The following is a 15,551-nucleotide window of genomic DNA, read 5'->3' on the forward strand; positions in this document are numbered from 1 at the left end:
TCCATGTCTTTTCTAAAATGTAAACTTCTCAAGTAGTATTTGTATAGTTAGCACAGCGTAGCAACAATTGTGACAATTCTGAAAAGAGTAACAGTTACATTAGAAAACTTTATGAACATAAGCAAAAGACAGTGAAGTTCGGATACACAAGAAAACAAACAAATATTTAGGAAACTGGTTTAGCCACACAAGTTAGGACACAGAGAGAGAGATTCTTCTTGTGAAAGAAAGGCAGTTGTTAAGCATGTCATGCTTGAAGGCAACTCTCTGATGACCTTCCCTGTAACAGGAAAAGTAAATCCATTAAAAATGCTGTTTTCCAAGCTGACAAATTTCTCTTACAAATTATACCACAAAAGCTCCTTTGCACTGAGAAAAACTGAATAACCCTTTTCTTTGTTGAGTATTGACATCCTGAATACTTCTAAATATTTTTTAGTTGGGTTTTTGACTTTGGTTTCATTGTTTTTGATCCTAAGGTAACTAAATAAAAAAACTAGATAACTGCTCTATCATCAAAAGGCTACTAAATGACATCCTGGCCTGAGCTTTTCTAGAAGTTTCACAAATTTACCATCCAACTTGTTTGAGAAAGTATTTTGTATCCTGTCTGGATGATGCAATCAAACTTGAATCCTAGAAATACACCTATACGCACAGAGAGACACAAAAAATAAGAAGCAAAAGGCTGCTTTGATAGCACAATAACACATGCAACAGTCATGCCACTTTCATCTTATTTGCAGGAAGAATTAAGGGTAGCACCTAAGTTAAGAAAATACTCTGCTGGTGCTTCACCCCCAGCCCAAGTTTTTCCAGAAGACCACCTCATGCTCAGTTTTCTTCCCTTTCAGGTTCAGTCCTGTGTTGTCAAACCTATGTAGCAACAATCAAAGCACACTACTGATGAGGCACAAGCACAGATGCAATCTCAGGAACCCTGGCAGCAGGAAGGGGGAGATTCTGTAAGTACTTCACATTACAGTTTAAATTTCTGCTCTTAAAATCCCATTCATTTTCATTTTGATAGTGCTCTCAAAGAAAGAACAGAATTCAGTGGTTCTTTCTCTCCCTGTAGTTTTCTCAGCTCTCTATCAGGAACTATTTTATTTTTAATTTTGAAAAGTAACCCTTTCTGACCATCCTACTTCCACCTTTGTTTGTCATGCACAAGAAGTAAGTTTTTCCAACAAAAGTTTGGCATCATCCTGCCTAAGACTACAAGCACACATGGCCTCCCTTCCTCCTGCTGCAATCACTGATACACATGGGAGAGACAACAGTGGGAATCACCGAACTGGATCCCAAAGAATTGCCAATGCTGGACAGTCACCCATCCAGCTGGCCAGTGTTCCACAGCTACAAGCAGTGCAGAGTGCTAAGGCAGGCAAAGTTTAGGGAATATCTCATCCTTCAGTCCTGTGCTGAAAAAGGTTACAAAGCATGTGATTACAGATTGCTTCAGCTCCTCTTGGCTTCCACCACTTTTGGTGCTGTACCAGTATACAGTTGTTCAGTAACAACAGAAAGAGCCCAAGAACACACTCAGCCAAATGAACTGCAGTATGACTTTGAAGACAGCATGTATTTTAACAAGGTTCTTGCTTAAGCTGCAAGTTAGTCATCAGAATACATGCATCTGTCACGGCTTTGCCTTCTTCAAGATGAGTATGTGACTGGCTTGTACATCTGGCTGTGTCAGCATGTCAGGGGCAGCTATATTATTTTGGCTGCTGCTAAAGACCCTAGAGCTGCTCAAGCAGAAAAACAGATCAAAAAAAACCAAACCCAACTTATAAACAAAACACCTCTAGAAAGAGCTGTAGGAAAGAGACATGCTTCCATTGTCACACCTCATAGGAACAGAAAACAATTTGCAGAGTAGCAGTGAAATGATGACACTTGGCTACTCAGAACTTGATATTAAAACAATTACCATCACATGCCCTTGTCCTTCTGAGGGCTTGGGTTTCAAATCTGAGTTGTTGTTGTGGTAGCTGTGACTTTATTACCTGATTTCAGAGCAGAGTGCAGGATCGGGGTTCTCGAAAGGGATTGCTCCCCGCAGGAACCCCAACAAGCAAAGCATCTTTGCAGGCATTTTGCATACAGTACTGCTGGAGTTCTGCAGCTGCCTGAGAGACCTGCGTAAAAGGAAAAGAGAAACAAATCCAGAGAGGAAACTAATTCATTCACAAGCATCTATTAGGCATTTCCTCTTGAACAGCCATTACCAAACAGAGCTGGAGAGCAGCCAAGCCAGCTCTTGGATTCTAAACCAGCAAATACATCAGCACAGATGCACATTTACAAAGCTCCAAATAAACACACATGAAATACTTGCCATTTGATGAGCCAGAGCAGTGTAGAGGACAGAGGTGAAAGTGCAATGCAATCTGTCCTCATTAAAATGCACAGGGCTGTGACCACAATGTTTTCTAAGCTACTGTACTGTTTACAGGTTTATATTTGAACTCATATGTCCTGAGTTAATTTATTGAAAGGGTTTTCATTCCCAAACTGTTAACAACACAGAGCATAAGAAGGAATGAAAGCGAAAAGATAAAGATGAAAAATTTCTAAAATCCAAATTGCCACCATCCGCTGGCAATGAAGTGAGAGCTTCAAATCCACACTCTGGCCCCAGAGAGAGCAGTCCAGCGCTGTGGAACAAGCCCAGGAACCCAGATGGGATTTTGGTTCTTAGAATGTCTGGAAGCATGTGAGAAAATCTCTCCCAGCACATGCTTTCATTTGCTATTTTGCTGCTTTACTGTTCACTGCCTCCCAAGTCTCCTCCAGGATACTCATCCTGGTAACTGGCTGTCAGCATTCCAGGGAGTTGTTAGGAGAAGCATTTTCCCACAGCCTCCCAAGTTCTTTTGTACTCTTGGAGCACAGGCAGAAGTACCTGCAGCAAGGGGATCCCTGCTAGTCAATGGGCTTTGTCCACTGAGAGAGAGAACCTCTTTCTGGAGGATGCAAAGGTCTCTGTGCTCTGCCCAGCCCCTTCAACCCACACAGCATTAGTACCCTTCCCTTGGCCACAGCACTGACCCCTTGCTGGTACTTATGGACCACATGGCTACTAGGCAGAGATGCTGCTTGCCTTATCAGGCCAAGGCTGCATGGGGCTTTTTCCTGGGAAGGTGAGCAGTCAGTCGTTCAGGGCACAGCTTGCCCTGTGAGCATAGCAGAGTTAGCAGTTCCTCACTGTGCCTCCTTGCACTTTGCTGCCCAACTCTGCAAGACACACTGAGCTATGCATATCCTGGTGCTCCTGCAAAGACACAAACCTGAGGTTTGGCATCCCTGTGAGGATTATCCATACAGCAGCAAACTGTTGTTCTAGGACAGATCTGCCTACTCGTAGCCCTACCTATGCCCCTATAGCATTCTTACGGAAATGCATGCAAAGAAAGTATGAGGGTTTCTGATGTATTTCATCATGGGTGAACACGCTCCCTGCAGAAGCCTCCAAGATGTGTGGGGGTACTTCTTTCCCACTTGGTTTCCTCTTTCTGGAAACGCTGTTCCTGTCTGGTCTTTTAGCTGGCAGCGCAAACAGAATCGTCACTGTGGCTCTGTGCTATGGGATGTATTTTAAAAAACCCTTTCATACCCAGCTTCCATCTGAAAACACATTGTCTGTTCACAGGAGCCAAACATTTTCTCCTGTCTCAGCTAAACGTGATCCAAGTGGCCCTTCACCAGCTGAATATACCCCCTGCTGGTTTTACACAGAATGTCAAGAAACCAAGATAACACTTTGTATAAGACATAGTTTTAATTGTGCATCATTTCACTTGTGCAAAAGACATGAAGAGGATCCTGGAGCAGCAGACCTGGAAGGAGACTGCTGTGCACATGGCTGCGTGGTCTCACCAAGGCCAAGGCTCCTCAGAATACAAGCAAACCCATAGCAAGTGTGAGATTCACATTTGAGAAATCCAGCTCCAGAATGTTACTGCCACAAAGTAACGTCCAATAAACTACACACTATATTTTTATATACCCTCCCAGCCCACAGAGAAAGCAGTGAGGGGGTATATGCCTAAAAATGAGCAGGAGCAGAGATCCAGGTTACTGCTGGCAGTGTAAAGCAACAGAAATGTTTCATCAATCACTCCTGTGTTAGACAATGTCCTTCTTGCCACGAGAGCCTACACATTTGCTCTGCATTGTGCTGTTCTCACAGATTTCCACAGGTCACTGCATCGGTGAACTACAGTCACTTTCAGCCAATCAAACATCTGACGACTCAATAGTTGCTCATAGAATTTAGCAACAACAATGAACTGATTGGGATGATGTCCAAAAGACAAGTGGTTTCACCTTGCAATGGGAACTTCAAGTTTTCGGCAGCCCAGGACAGTAACAGTGGGAAAGGGTGTTCCGAGTTATTTTTTAAATCAATTAACTAAGCTCCCGCAGGTCAACAGACGGCCACTGTCGTCAGACTGAGGAAGCTGATGTTTGTGACTGGCCAGCGGAAAATGGCGAATGCATGGAGGTGATGAAGGAAGTGCAGGATACAAATTAGTTTGACCTTCAATCCCTTCACAGCCTGTGTTGGATGTTGTGCCTCGCTGGAAAGAATCCTTTCTGCAAAGTGGTTGCGAACACCCCTCTCCTTCCCCCCCAGCCCGCTGAGAACCCAGAGCTGTCTTGGATGTGGTGTGAATTTGCATGAGTGACTTTGGGCTGACGGGAAAAAAAAAAACAACAAAAGACAAACGAACAAGATAACCCCCAACCGAGTAACCAACCAACCAAAAACCCACAAGCAAAATAAACAACAAAAATCCGCCAAACAGACCCCACGAAGCCAAGCCTTAGGAGGCGGCAGATGACGGGAGCGCCTTGCTAGCCTGTCTTTGGAAATCCTTAGGCAGGAGAGTCTATGCATGCATGCATGCGTGCGTGCGTGCGTGCGTACGAGCCCGCCTGCGCTCCCAGGCCTGCCGGGTGCACAGATCACACCGCCTCCCCCGCAAGCCCCTCGGGCTGAGGAGCTGCTCCAGACTCTAGCTTCTTGTGCGGAATTAACGCGGTGGTGCCGCGTCTCTCCCCGCAGCTCCTTCCACCCGTACCCGCGACCTGGACACACGCACCCCTCGGCCCCTTCCCCCCCGGCTCGCCCCCAGGGCTGCGGCGCGGGCAGACAGCGGCAGGAGCTGCTGGTCCCCGGGTGAGCCGCCCCCGCCTCACCTTGATCCTCTCCACGCCCGCCTCCAGCTTCAGCTGCTCCACCAGCCGCTGCATGGTGCTCAGGCTGCCGCCCGAAGACATGGCCGGACCGCGGGAGGATGCACGGACAGAAGCAAGCAGCGCGCCTCCGCTCGGCTCGACTCGGCTCCCCCCGCAACCGCCGAGCCGCTAAGGGGAGGGACCGGGCAGGGCCGGGCCGGGCCCGCTCCGCTCCGCCCTCAGTCCCGCCGGGTCGGCCCCGGCTGGCGAGTCCCGGCCAGACCGAATTGCGGCGCCTGGCGGCGGCTGGCGCCTCGGCTGCGGAACCGCGTGCCCCGGGGGTAGGAAAGCGTTTTGGTTAAACAGGAGAGGACGGAGAAAATAAACAAACCGGGGACGAAAAGGGGGAGGGGAAAAATAGGGGAAAAGAGGGGAAACGGGGAAGGGGAAAAAAAGGGGGTAAAGAAAGACGAAAAAAAAGGGAAAAGAGGGGAAAGGAGAAAAAGGGACGAGAGGAGAAGGCAGGAAAAACAAAAAAGGGGCAAAAAAGCGGAGGAAAAGGAAGAAAAAAAGGGGGAAGGGAGAAAAAAAACTATAAAAAAGGGGAAGGGCAAAAAGACAAGTGGGGAAAAGGGGGGAAGAAGGAGCAAGGAAAAAGAAGAAAAAGGAGGCAAAGGGAGGCAAAAATGAAAAAAAAAGGGGAAAGGGGGAAAGAAAAAAAAAGGGAAAAGGAGGAGAAGGGGAAAACTGAACAAAAAAAAAAGCGGAAAAGGGGCAAAATATGCAGGGAAAAAGAGAGAAAAAAAGCAAAAAGGGAGGAAGGGGAAAGGAAGAAAAAAGCAAGAAAGGAGGAAGGGGGAAAAGGGACAAAAAAAAAGCAAAAAAGGGGAGGAAGGTGCAAAAATAGAGGAAAAAAGGGGGAAAAAGGAAAAGGGAGGGGAGGAAAGGGAGAAAAAGGAGTTCTAAATATCATTCAAAGATCTAACCCTGCAAAGAGAAGCCCACTTTGCATACAGGCAGCCAGTAGGCTAAAACTGCTTGCAGCATAGCTTCATCCCCATCTGCACCATTCATCACCATTTCAGTTGTGGCCACCAATGAGTCCCTTAACTTTCTGAAGGGCATTTGCCAGCCATCAGAGCTTGCTGGCCTGTTAAGTTGGTGGAATAAAGATCAAACCCTCAAAAGATTGCTCTGAACGTAGGGATTACCAACCATGGACATGCTTGAGCCTCATGCAAAGCCTCAGTTTGAAAGGCCTTGGCTCTGAATACCTTTTGCATACCGAGTGAAATGTATGTTTCACCTTACATACACTATGAATTTGGAAATAAATACATGCTGCACAACAGACACAACTCTTTGAAAACAGTAGACTGTAGTAGATTTAGGACGTAAAGTGGTTCTTCTCCAAGACTCTATGGCCTCGCCACACTGCTACCCAGTACCAGCAACACTTGCTCATGCAAAGACTTCTCCCTGAAGTCATCTCAATCTATGTTGGCTTTATGAGGTATAGTAATCCTCAGCAGTCTCATTTCTGCTTTATTTGGGTTTTTTTCCATGTGCATGTAATTGCTTTGTCAACTTTATTCCAGGATAAAATAGGGCCTGAAAACTTATGCCCAGAAGACAGGCATCATTTAGAACTACAGTGAGGTGTTAGGCTAGAAACGATCAGTGACCTCAGCTAATGAGTGTCACTCAACACTGACAGGTTTGTAAAGACACATGGGTTTTTCTCTATCATTCATCATAGAGATGTGACTGCAGTGTCACCGCCCTGTAAGTTTTTGCTGCAACCCATGAATTTATGCCTGCATCTGGGCATTTTCAAAGGGCTATACATCAAGAAAAGGGAACTCCAAGCTGAGCCTGCAGGATGGCTCATTTCCAGTGGGCCATACAGCCCCTCCAACGCACCCATTTCCCACTGTGGTGTCAGGTCAGGAAAATAAATCTTGATTACAACTAACATCAGCAAGGAGAGAAAACAGATCTCTGCTTTAACTACTTATCTGCATAACCCAAACACTTGGCTTAGAAGGGAAGGAATGGAGCAAAATGAGGCACAAAGGCAAGAGTAGCGAAGCCTGTGAAACTGTGGCCACAGGTTTAGACGCTCTTGCATGACTTGCCTGGTTCTTTTCCAGATATAACTGTTTTACCTACTAATCAACACCATTTTACTCGTGATTACGTTTATTCTCTTTGTTTCTATCACAGCAACTTAATCTTCCCCCTTCCACTCTCACAGGCGGCCGATTCGGGTTTGGGGGATGAAGCCGTGAAGGTCTCTTACTCCATGAACATCTTTACAGTGTCCCCATGGTCACTTCATGAAAGCAAGCACAGCTTATTCTGGATACCTTTTTTAACAGGTATTTGAATTTTGGATTTAAATATAGACAATTAAAATACAAAGTGAGTAACACAGCTACGGTATGTGCAGCAAAGCTGAAGGACAAATCTATCTGTTCCTCTCCAATTTTACTAATGCATTCACAAGCTAGCCATTTAGCCTAATACTTCCAACATGCTTTTGAAAATTTTAAACAGAAAACTGATCTGACATTCCAAGAAATAGTGAAAGCTCAACTAGCAAAAGAGGCACGGAAGACAGAAACTCTTCCTCAAAGAATGAGAGCAAATCACCTTTGCAGAACCAGAAACAACTTGCTTCAAGAATTAATCAATAAGGATTTGAAAACTTTTAGCTATTACAGGCTTTGGCAGGAGTAGCAAGTTCAAGAGCTGATCTCCCAGAAATGATCTTCACAGAAGCCAGCTAACTTAGCACCATTTTCAGTAGAAACACTTCTGAAGAACTTGCTTTTATAGATGTGATAAAGAACAGGAAAAGCCCAGTATGGTTATGGCACCCACCTGCCCCTTCCCCAGTAAAATTCTCGAACAGTAATACGGCAACAGAATTTTTTTACAAGCAAATCATGGAAACAGATCTGGGCTGAGTTACAGAGGAAACAACAGCATACTGTTGTACATTATTTATTCTAAGTACTCTTGAGTTCTGACCAGAATAGATAAAGAATACTTTAGATCTGAAAACAAATTCAGTACATATATTATATAAACTTTTATTTACATAAGGCATCAAAATTGCCCTTTTAAACAAAAGGGTCATCTTCCCTTTTACCAATACTTTGGTGAAAGAAATGTCACATTTAGTAGACTAATATTCACTGGTATACTTGTTCTGAACAAGCAGGTATAATCAAATGAGAAGATGAAAAACCAGGCGCAAAAGATCTAAGCATACTATATCATGAATCACTCTGTAGAACAAAGAATTAAGGCTTGTCTGCATCACAATCATGATCAATCATGCATCATTTATTCCCACAAAAAATAAAATTCCTTTCCAACTGGAACAGGAATAGCAAAAGTAGTCTGGTATAATCCCCATATTGTCTACATCAAAAAACAATTTGGCACCTTAGAAATTAGCTTTAAATGTAAGGAGAAAGAGAGAGCAATAATTTCTAAGAGACCTCGTAGCAGCCTTCCAGTATCTGAAGGGGGCCTATAAGGATGCTGGGGAGGGACTATTCATTAGGGACTGTAGTGACAGGACAAGAGGTAACGGGTTCAAACTTATACAGGGGAAGTTTAGATTGGATATAAGGAAGCAGTTCTTTACTGTGAGGGTGGTGAGGCACTGGAATGGGCTGCCCACGGAAGTTGTGAATGCTCCATCCCTGGCAGTGTTCAAAGCCAGGCTGGGCAGAGCCTTGGGTGACACGGCTTAGTGTGAGGTGTTACTGCCCATGGCAGGGGTGATGGAACTAGATGATCTTGAGGTCCTTTCCAACCCTAACTATTGTATGGTTCTATGAAAATGGCCCTTGCTTCAGAATCCTTTGTAAGCATTTCCAGTGTCTGTTTGCAGGAATCCTTCAGTTTAAAGAGTAAGAACAGGACTTGCAAGGACTGATCTAGAAGCATTTTGAGAAAGACTAAAGTTACAGTTCCACTGATCATGAATATGAAATATATACAGAAGACACATTGTTTGGAATAATCAATTCCACACTGAGATCCCCAAGTAAATGGCAAATATACATTGAGCTGAGCCTGTTTAATAGGTCTGATTTATAAAAATCATAAACCTGTATTATGTTTCGGCCTGATTTAACAATTCCTGAGTTTTAGATCACTGCTGAGCCACAGCAGTCAAAACTCTGAACGATGTAGTGAAGTTTTGTACATCACTTTCAACATTAGCACATATTTTGTTCAGCAACTTTCAATCATCAATAAAAGTCAGTCTTCCAGGTCCTTCATTTTTCATCCACCGCCGGTACCTCTTCCATCGGGGATCCATGGCCATCTTCTTCTTTAGCTCCTCCTCTTGTTCTTGTTTGTAGACCTGAGAGACAGATTAACAGGTTTTAGTAAAGCTGAAGAAACAGCTTACGTGAACCTCAAGGGGTGAGTGTGTTTGTAGTTCAACCATTTGCTAGCTTAGTGTTTTTACACAAGACTGAATTGCAACACAGAAGCAGATGTTGGCCAACACAAACTATAGGAGTACCTTCAGCCTACCAGAATCTGGATAGAATACTGCTATGGAACTTTATTCCTAGTTGAGTTTCTCAACAACTAAGTTAATATTTCTGCATTAAGTATTGGCAGCATCAAAGGATAAGTAATTACATTCTGTCGAGAAATTCTCTCATTTTAATGAAATCTACAATTACCAGCAAAGTTGAGTACCTAAAAAAAGCAACAGCATCTGTTGTTATTCTGGAAGGCAGTTAGTGTAGATATAGCCAGTGTAAATCTCAACACCATACATGTTTATGTCATCTTGGTGTCATCTGACTTCTTCCTGGAAGGGAATTAAACTTCATGCTCTGCTATACATGAACAAGATTTTAAAAAATATTATAGATGAATTTATAAATACACAAGCTCAATGTTCAGTGATCACAGCGGTTTTAAGAACTATTAGGAAAGTAACAGAGTGGGGGGGAAAAGTACTGTGGAGCTCCATGATGTACCATCTATTGAATTCTTAAGTCTTTTCCATTCTAAAAGGAGACTGGAAAACTGAATCAATGTGCAGACAGGCATCTCCAATGATCAAGAACTGAGAAGCTTTTGGGGTGAAACACCTAAGCATATTTTTCACCCTAGAAAACACGTGAGTAAGTTTCAAGTAAGGATATAGTAGTGGCACATGGGAGCACAGGTAGTATGAGAGAAAGAGAATAAAGCATGATTATTCTCCATTTCCAGTCATGCAAGAGCCAGCAGGTGGCTGATTCAGAAAAAAACATCTGCACAAAACCAGCTGTTCGTACTCTGGGAGCACTGGAAAACTAACACTTGCTTTTCCAGCAGAGCTACCCACCTCATAGTTTTCTCGTATCCACAGTTGCCGTTCAAGGAAGGTCTCTTTTTGATGATCTTCTAGACTGTCAAACTGAGACTCAGACATTTTCATGTACCTTCGTATGATATACAGTTTCTCTTCCACACCATACTCTTGCCCTTTAATAGTGAAACGGTAAATCCACCAACAGTTCCAAACTATGTATTTGCCCAAGTAAAAAGGAGCAAGAAGGATCTGAAACAGAAGGATATCATATATCTTGGGCTTCTGATAACCGCCTTTTATATCTATTTTATTTTTAATAATGTCTTTGATGATTTCTTCCTCTTCTTCACGAATTTCTTCTTTAGACCGCCTGTTCTTGCCTTTTTCTTTAGTCTTGTTGAGTAAACCTTGTTGCCTGGCAATCTCAGTAGCTTGTATACGGTATTTTGGCACTGTAGCTAGATAGTTGATAGCTTCATTGTAACTATTCCACCAACTGAAGAACTGTAATTGAAGAACAGTGAAAGTAAGACCAGGTTTTTACAGACACATTCCTATTTGGAGTTTTAGCAGGGGGAAAAGAAATTGCTGTCATAGACCTTTGACCAAAATTGCATTGCAGCAAGAGTAAAAACTGATTGTAACAGTACTTCTGCAGTGTTACAGAAGCTGTAATTATTCCTCCAAACTTAGTAAACCACCTGGAAAATAGATGTATAGATGTACATGTCACAGCAATACACAGTGATGAGGAAGAACAGGAGAGACTGTTCACACTGGCTTTGTTCAGATTGGCTTTGTTCATGAGGAGATGGCAACCTCCTGAAGGGTAATGCTAGGCTGTGCCAGCCATTCTTAGAAGCCCCCTTGGATTTATAAATAAAGACGGTGGTGCATGAACATTTCATTACAAAATTGCTACTCATTTAAAACAGTTAATTAAGCATGGATTAAGTATGTCACAATCCCATTAGTCTGACAGGATTCACTTTACAAGATTTAACATCCCTCTCTGATCTCCAGCTACCCTCTGAATTTCAATGCAGGAAACCAATCAACCAACCAGACCAACCAAACAACAAACCAGAAATATAGTGCCTGGGGTGAACATGTCTTACTAGGCAACTTGTTTAAAAGGGCAGCATTTCACACTATTCACCAAGACAAGGGGCAGACACACAGACATTATACAACCTTAACAAGGGCCAAGAAGAAGAAACACTAGAAAGCAAGAGAGAGGCAAAACAGTTTACACAGCCATTTACACTAAATTTGCAATCATCTGCAGCTGGACTGCAGGAAAATGTCTCCACTTAAAGCCAAAACAAGAAATAAGAGGTGAAGTGAAACTCTGCCACTGGAAGTAAGTCTGGAAAGAAACTAAGTATTTGGCTGCATATGTCACTGGAATTTGTTATTCCAAGCTCTCAAATTCTGATTGATGTATTTTTGCTTTAAATTCCAGTATCCCACTAAAAAGGGAGCTACCTGCATCACAGAATAAACTGTATCTTCATCTCTTAAACTTTCTAGGCACTTTTAATGACGTTTTGAACCAGTAATCTAACAGATGCTAAAGAAAAGAGTTATGCATCTTCTTCCGCATAAATATTTGTCAGACACAGCACACGTTTTCTCATCTAGGAATAGACCTTCCACTGGGTTCAACCCCAGTTGGCAGCAAAGTACCACACAGCCACAAGCCTCCTTGCAGTGCGATGGGGAGAATTGGGGGAAAAGGGTAAAAGAGGTAAAACAGGTTAAAAAAGTGGGTTGAGATAAGAACAGCCAAAACCAGGACAAAAAAGAAAGGCTGTTTCATTGACCTTGGACCTACCACCTTCAGAGCAAACTTTGCTGAGCTGAATTTACTTCTCTCCTGACTTCAAAGAAGTGTTTAAAATACATGGCAGTGTAAGAGTCACACATTACTAAGCTCCTGATATTCAGACCTATGATCTGAATTGAGTCTTGAATTCAGTTTCCAATTAGTCTGTTAAAAAAATAAAAAAAAAAATACATACGGAGCTTGACAAACTGACACACACTTACTTGGAGCACTATTCCTGATGCTGCTTAGGAACAGGCTGTTCCGAGCCTGCCGTGAAGAACTACGTAACTTCTTCAGAAATGCTGCATTTGTCTCTGTGAAATATCCCATCATTAGATTAAAATAATCTCTTTGTCCAAAGTACCAAGGAGAGCCAAAAATTTGATGAGCACATCTGACTTAGATTTGTTAGGGACACCACAGAGAAGTTTACCACGGCAGATAGAAATGGGCACACTGTTTAATACCTGGCACATTACAAGTGCTGCAGATACTTCCCTTTTAGAAACTCACTGAGCAGTGTCACGTAAACATGAAATTTTACCTGAAACACAGAGATGGCACACACTGTAACTAGAATCACTATTCTGACATCCACTTTAGGTGCCAATCTCCTGCTGTAGTAGTGATAATAATGCCTGTAATACTCTTCAGGATGATCCAACATGTAGTCATAATCTTTGCGTGTTTCTTCATCCTGCAGGAAGAGATGAAAAACATGTATAGGTTCATGTTCCTGTTTTTGCTTACTCTCTTGTAGCTGTGCTTTACATCTCTCACTAATGACCATGCTACAACAAAACTGGCAATAGTCCAACGGAGTATGAAGCACAGAGGAAAATCTTCCTTTTCTCATACTCTCAATTAATTTGTTCTCGCATTCATCTGCCCACACACATCTGACATATGTGGTCTTAAATGCATAAGCACGCACTGCATGAAGACATCTAATACTGAAATAAAGACAAGCAACTGAAATCCTCATAGGAAGCATTCTTAATTTCAGAATGGGAAATCCAGATTGACAACAGTTCTTAAATATTGCTCAGGAATAGATTTTTCAGACAAAGAACCTATTAAGAGATTGTTTTGCAAATCTTCTGGAGTTAGCTTACAAGGCTGTGGAATCTGTCCAATGAAAGGCCGTTTCAAAACCTCATTGTTCTCGTTTTTGCAGTTTTTCTCATTTTCACCCATGTAATTAAGAGATGAGAAACTGAATTTTGTCAGCCTCAAGTGTATTCCTTCCCTACCCTAAAAAATACTTCCTTTTTTTTTCTCCCTTGCAGACTTAAAAACACGTTTCTTTCTTCCGTTACCATGTTATGTCTTTGCCAAGCCACACACATTTTGCACCCTAATGTGCCAGAACCCCTTAGAGATCCCATAGGCCATTCGGGTCACTGTTACTTTGTTGTTTAAAGGTATAGCTCTAAGATAAAGCCCAGACAGCTCATTCTAAACACAAAGGGATTTCCAAAAGAACAAATTCAAAATACAACGGGATTTTTAAGAGAACTGTACCCTCCCTCCTGTACTCTAGGACTGGCTAATGAAGAAGGTTTTTCGGTTTTCCCCTCCTCCCCGAGTGCTGGTAAGAAGCAAGCCGGCGAAGACCACACAAGGAACGCCAAGACCGAATCTGCAGAGCCTGCCGCGATGTCAACCCGGGAGGCACTGATCCTCCCCAGGGACGAGATACACCTGCGTGGCCGAGGTTTGGCAGGATCCCGATGTTTAAGCTTGAGTCTTTTCTGATGTACGCTTTAGACACACATGCAGCAGATAAGTCGCAGCCGACGAGCAAAATTTGGAAGGGATTACGCACCTTTCATCGCTTTTACAAGCCACGTTTTCTCTCCTCGCAACATGCCATTGCTTGCTTTTGCCTCCTGCCGCGAAGGCGCGAGCTCCCCTGAGCCACGACGGGACACTGAAGCACCAGCGGGCGATAGACAAGAAGCCGGCCCGGAGCGGCTCGCTCGACCCCGCTCCTACCCGCCTGGGCGCCGCCTGCTCTCCCGAAGCCGGCCCGCCGAGGGCAGCGGCGGCGCGGGCAGCAGCGGGGCCGGGCGCCCTGCCTGCCCGCCGCCCGCCCCGCTTCCCGGCCCGCCGCCGCGCCACCCGCACGGCCCCCGGGGCGGCCCCTCCGCCGGTCCCCCGCGCTGTCTCTTACCGGAGCGGCTCCGGCCGCGGCGGCGGTCCCGCTCTCTCACCTTGAGGGTCTCGTAGGCGGTGGCGATGAGGAGGAACTTCTCGTGCGCCGCCTGAGGGCCGCTGCCCGGGTCCCCGCGGTACCGGTCGGGATGGTACTTGCGGGCGAGCTGCCGGTAGGCGCGGGCGATTTCTGCCTTGCTGGCCTGCCGGCTGACGCCCAGCACCTCGTAGCAGACGCGCCGCCCGCAGTAGAGCCCCTCTGTCAGCGCTCGCGCCGCCCGCGGCAGCAGCGCGGCGCACAGCCACAGGCACAACAGCCACCGCCGCCCCGGCCCGCTGCCACCCGCCGCCGCCGCCGCCATCTCGCTGCCGCCGCCGAGCGCCAGCGGGGCCCGAGCCTCGCGCAGGCGCGCGTCGCGGCCGGGGGATGGGCGGGGCCAGAGCGGGGCACGCGGGGGGCCCGTGAGGACGGGCGTCGCGGCAGAGCCCGCGCTTGGCACGGCGGTGTGCTTACTGGTTTCCAAAACGCGTGTCCCGCTCGTCCTTCGGGCGGGGGAGGATCTCATGGAACCATCATAGAATAGTTTGGGCTGGAAGGGACCTTCAGAGGTCATCTAGTCCAAACCCCTGCAGTGAGAAGGGACGTCCTCAACTAGACCAAGTTGCCCAGAACGACATCAAGCGTAGCGTTGAATGTTTTCAAGAACGGTGCATCCACCACCTCTCTGGGCAATCTGCGCCAGCATCTTACCAAGCTGCTTGTAAAGAATTTTTTTTCCGCACGTCCAGCCTGAATCTTCCCTCTTTTAGTTTAAAACCATCACCCCCCCTTGTCCTGTTTGCTAAAAAGTCTGTCCTCATCTTTTTTATAGGCCCCTTCTATGTACTGAAAGGCCACAATCAGGTCTCTCAAGAGTCTTCTCTTCTCCAGGCTGAGCAAGCTCCATTCTCACAGCCTTTCCTCACATGAGAGGTGTTCCAGCCTTCTGATCATTTCTGTGGCCCTTCTCTGGACCCTCTCCAATAGGT

At 45.0% G+C, this 15,551-nt stretch overlaps 2 protein-coding genes across 2 annotated transcripts; both read right to left on the reverse strand.

The window, feature by feature from the left end:
• Positions 1-6: 6 nt before the first annotated feature.
• GNG10 (G protein subunit gamma 10) lies at positions 7-5,354 on the reverse strand. The gene is made up of 3 exons (XM_062624282.1): positions 5,212-5,354; positions 2,013-2,144; positions 7-280 (listed from the first exon to the last, which is right to left on the reverse strand). Exons 1-2 carry the CDS (start codon positions 5,290-5,292, stop codon positions 2,019-2,021), a joined length of 207 nt encoding a protein of 68 aa, XP_062480266.1. The 5' UTR covers positions 5,293-5,354; the 3' UTR covers positions 7-280; positions 2,013-2,018.
• Positions 5,355-8,268: 2,914 nt separating this feature from the next.
• On the reverse strand, positions 8,269-14,930 carry DNAJC25 (DnaJ heat shock protein family (Hsp40) member C25). Its single transcript, XM_062624281.1, has 4 exons — positions 14,582-14,930; positions 12,910-13,062; positions 10,568-11,038; positions 8,269-9,580 (listed from the first exon to the last, which is right to left on the reverse strand). The coding sequence occupies exons 1-4, from the start codon at positions 14,882-14,884 to the stop codon at positions 9,458-9,460; spliced, it is 1,050 nt and encodes a 349-aa protein (XP_062480265.1). The 5' UTR covers positions 14,885-14,930; the 3' UTR covers positions 8,269-9,457.
• Between the last annotated feature and the right edge of the window lie 621 nt (positions 14,931-15,551).

Source organism: Pezoporus occidentalis, unplaced genomic scaffold (genome assembly GCF_034315485.1).
Source record: "Pezoporus occidentalis ecotype Australia unplaced genomic scaffold, CSIRO_AGI_Poc_V1 ctg264, whole genome shotgun sequence".
Taxonomy (NCBI): Eukaryota; Metazoa; Chordata; class Aves; order Psittaciformes; family Psittacidae; genus Pezoporus; species Pezoporus occidentalis.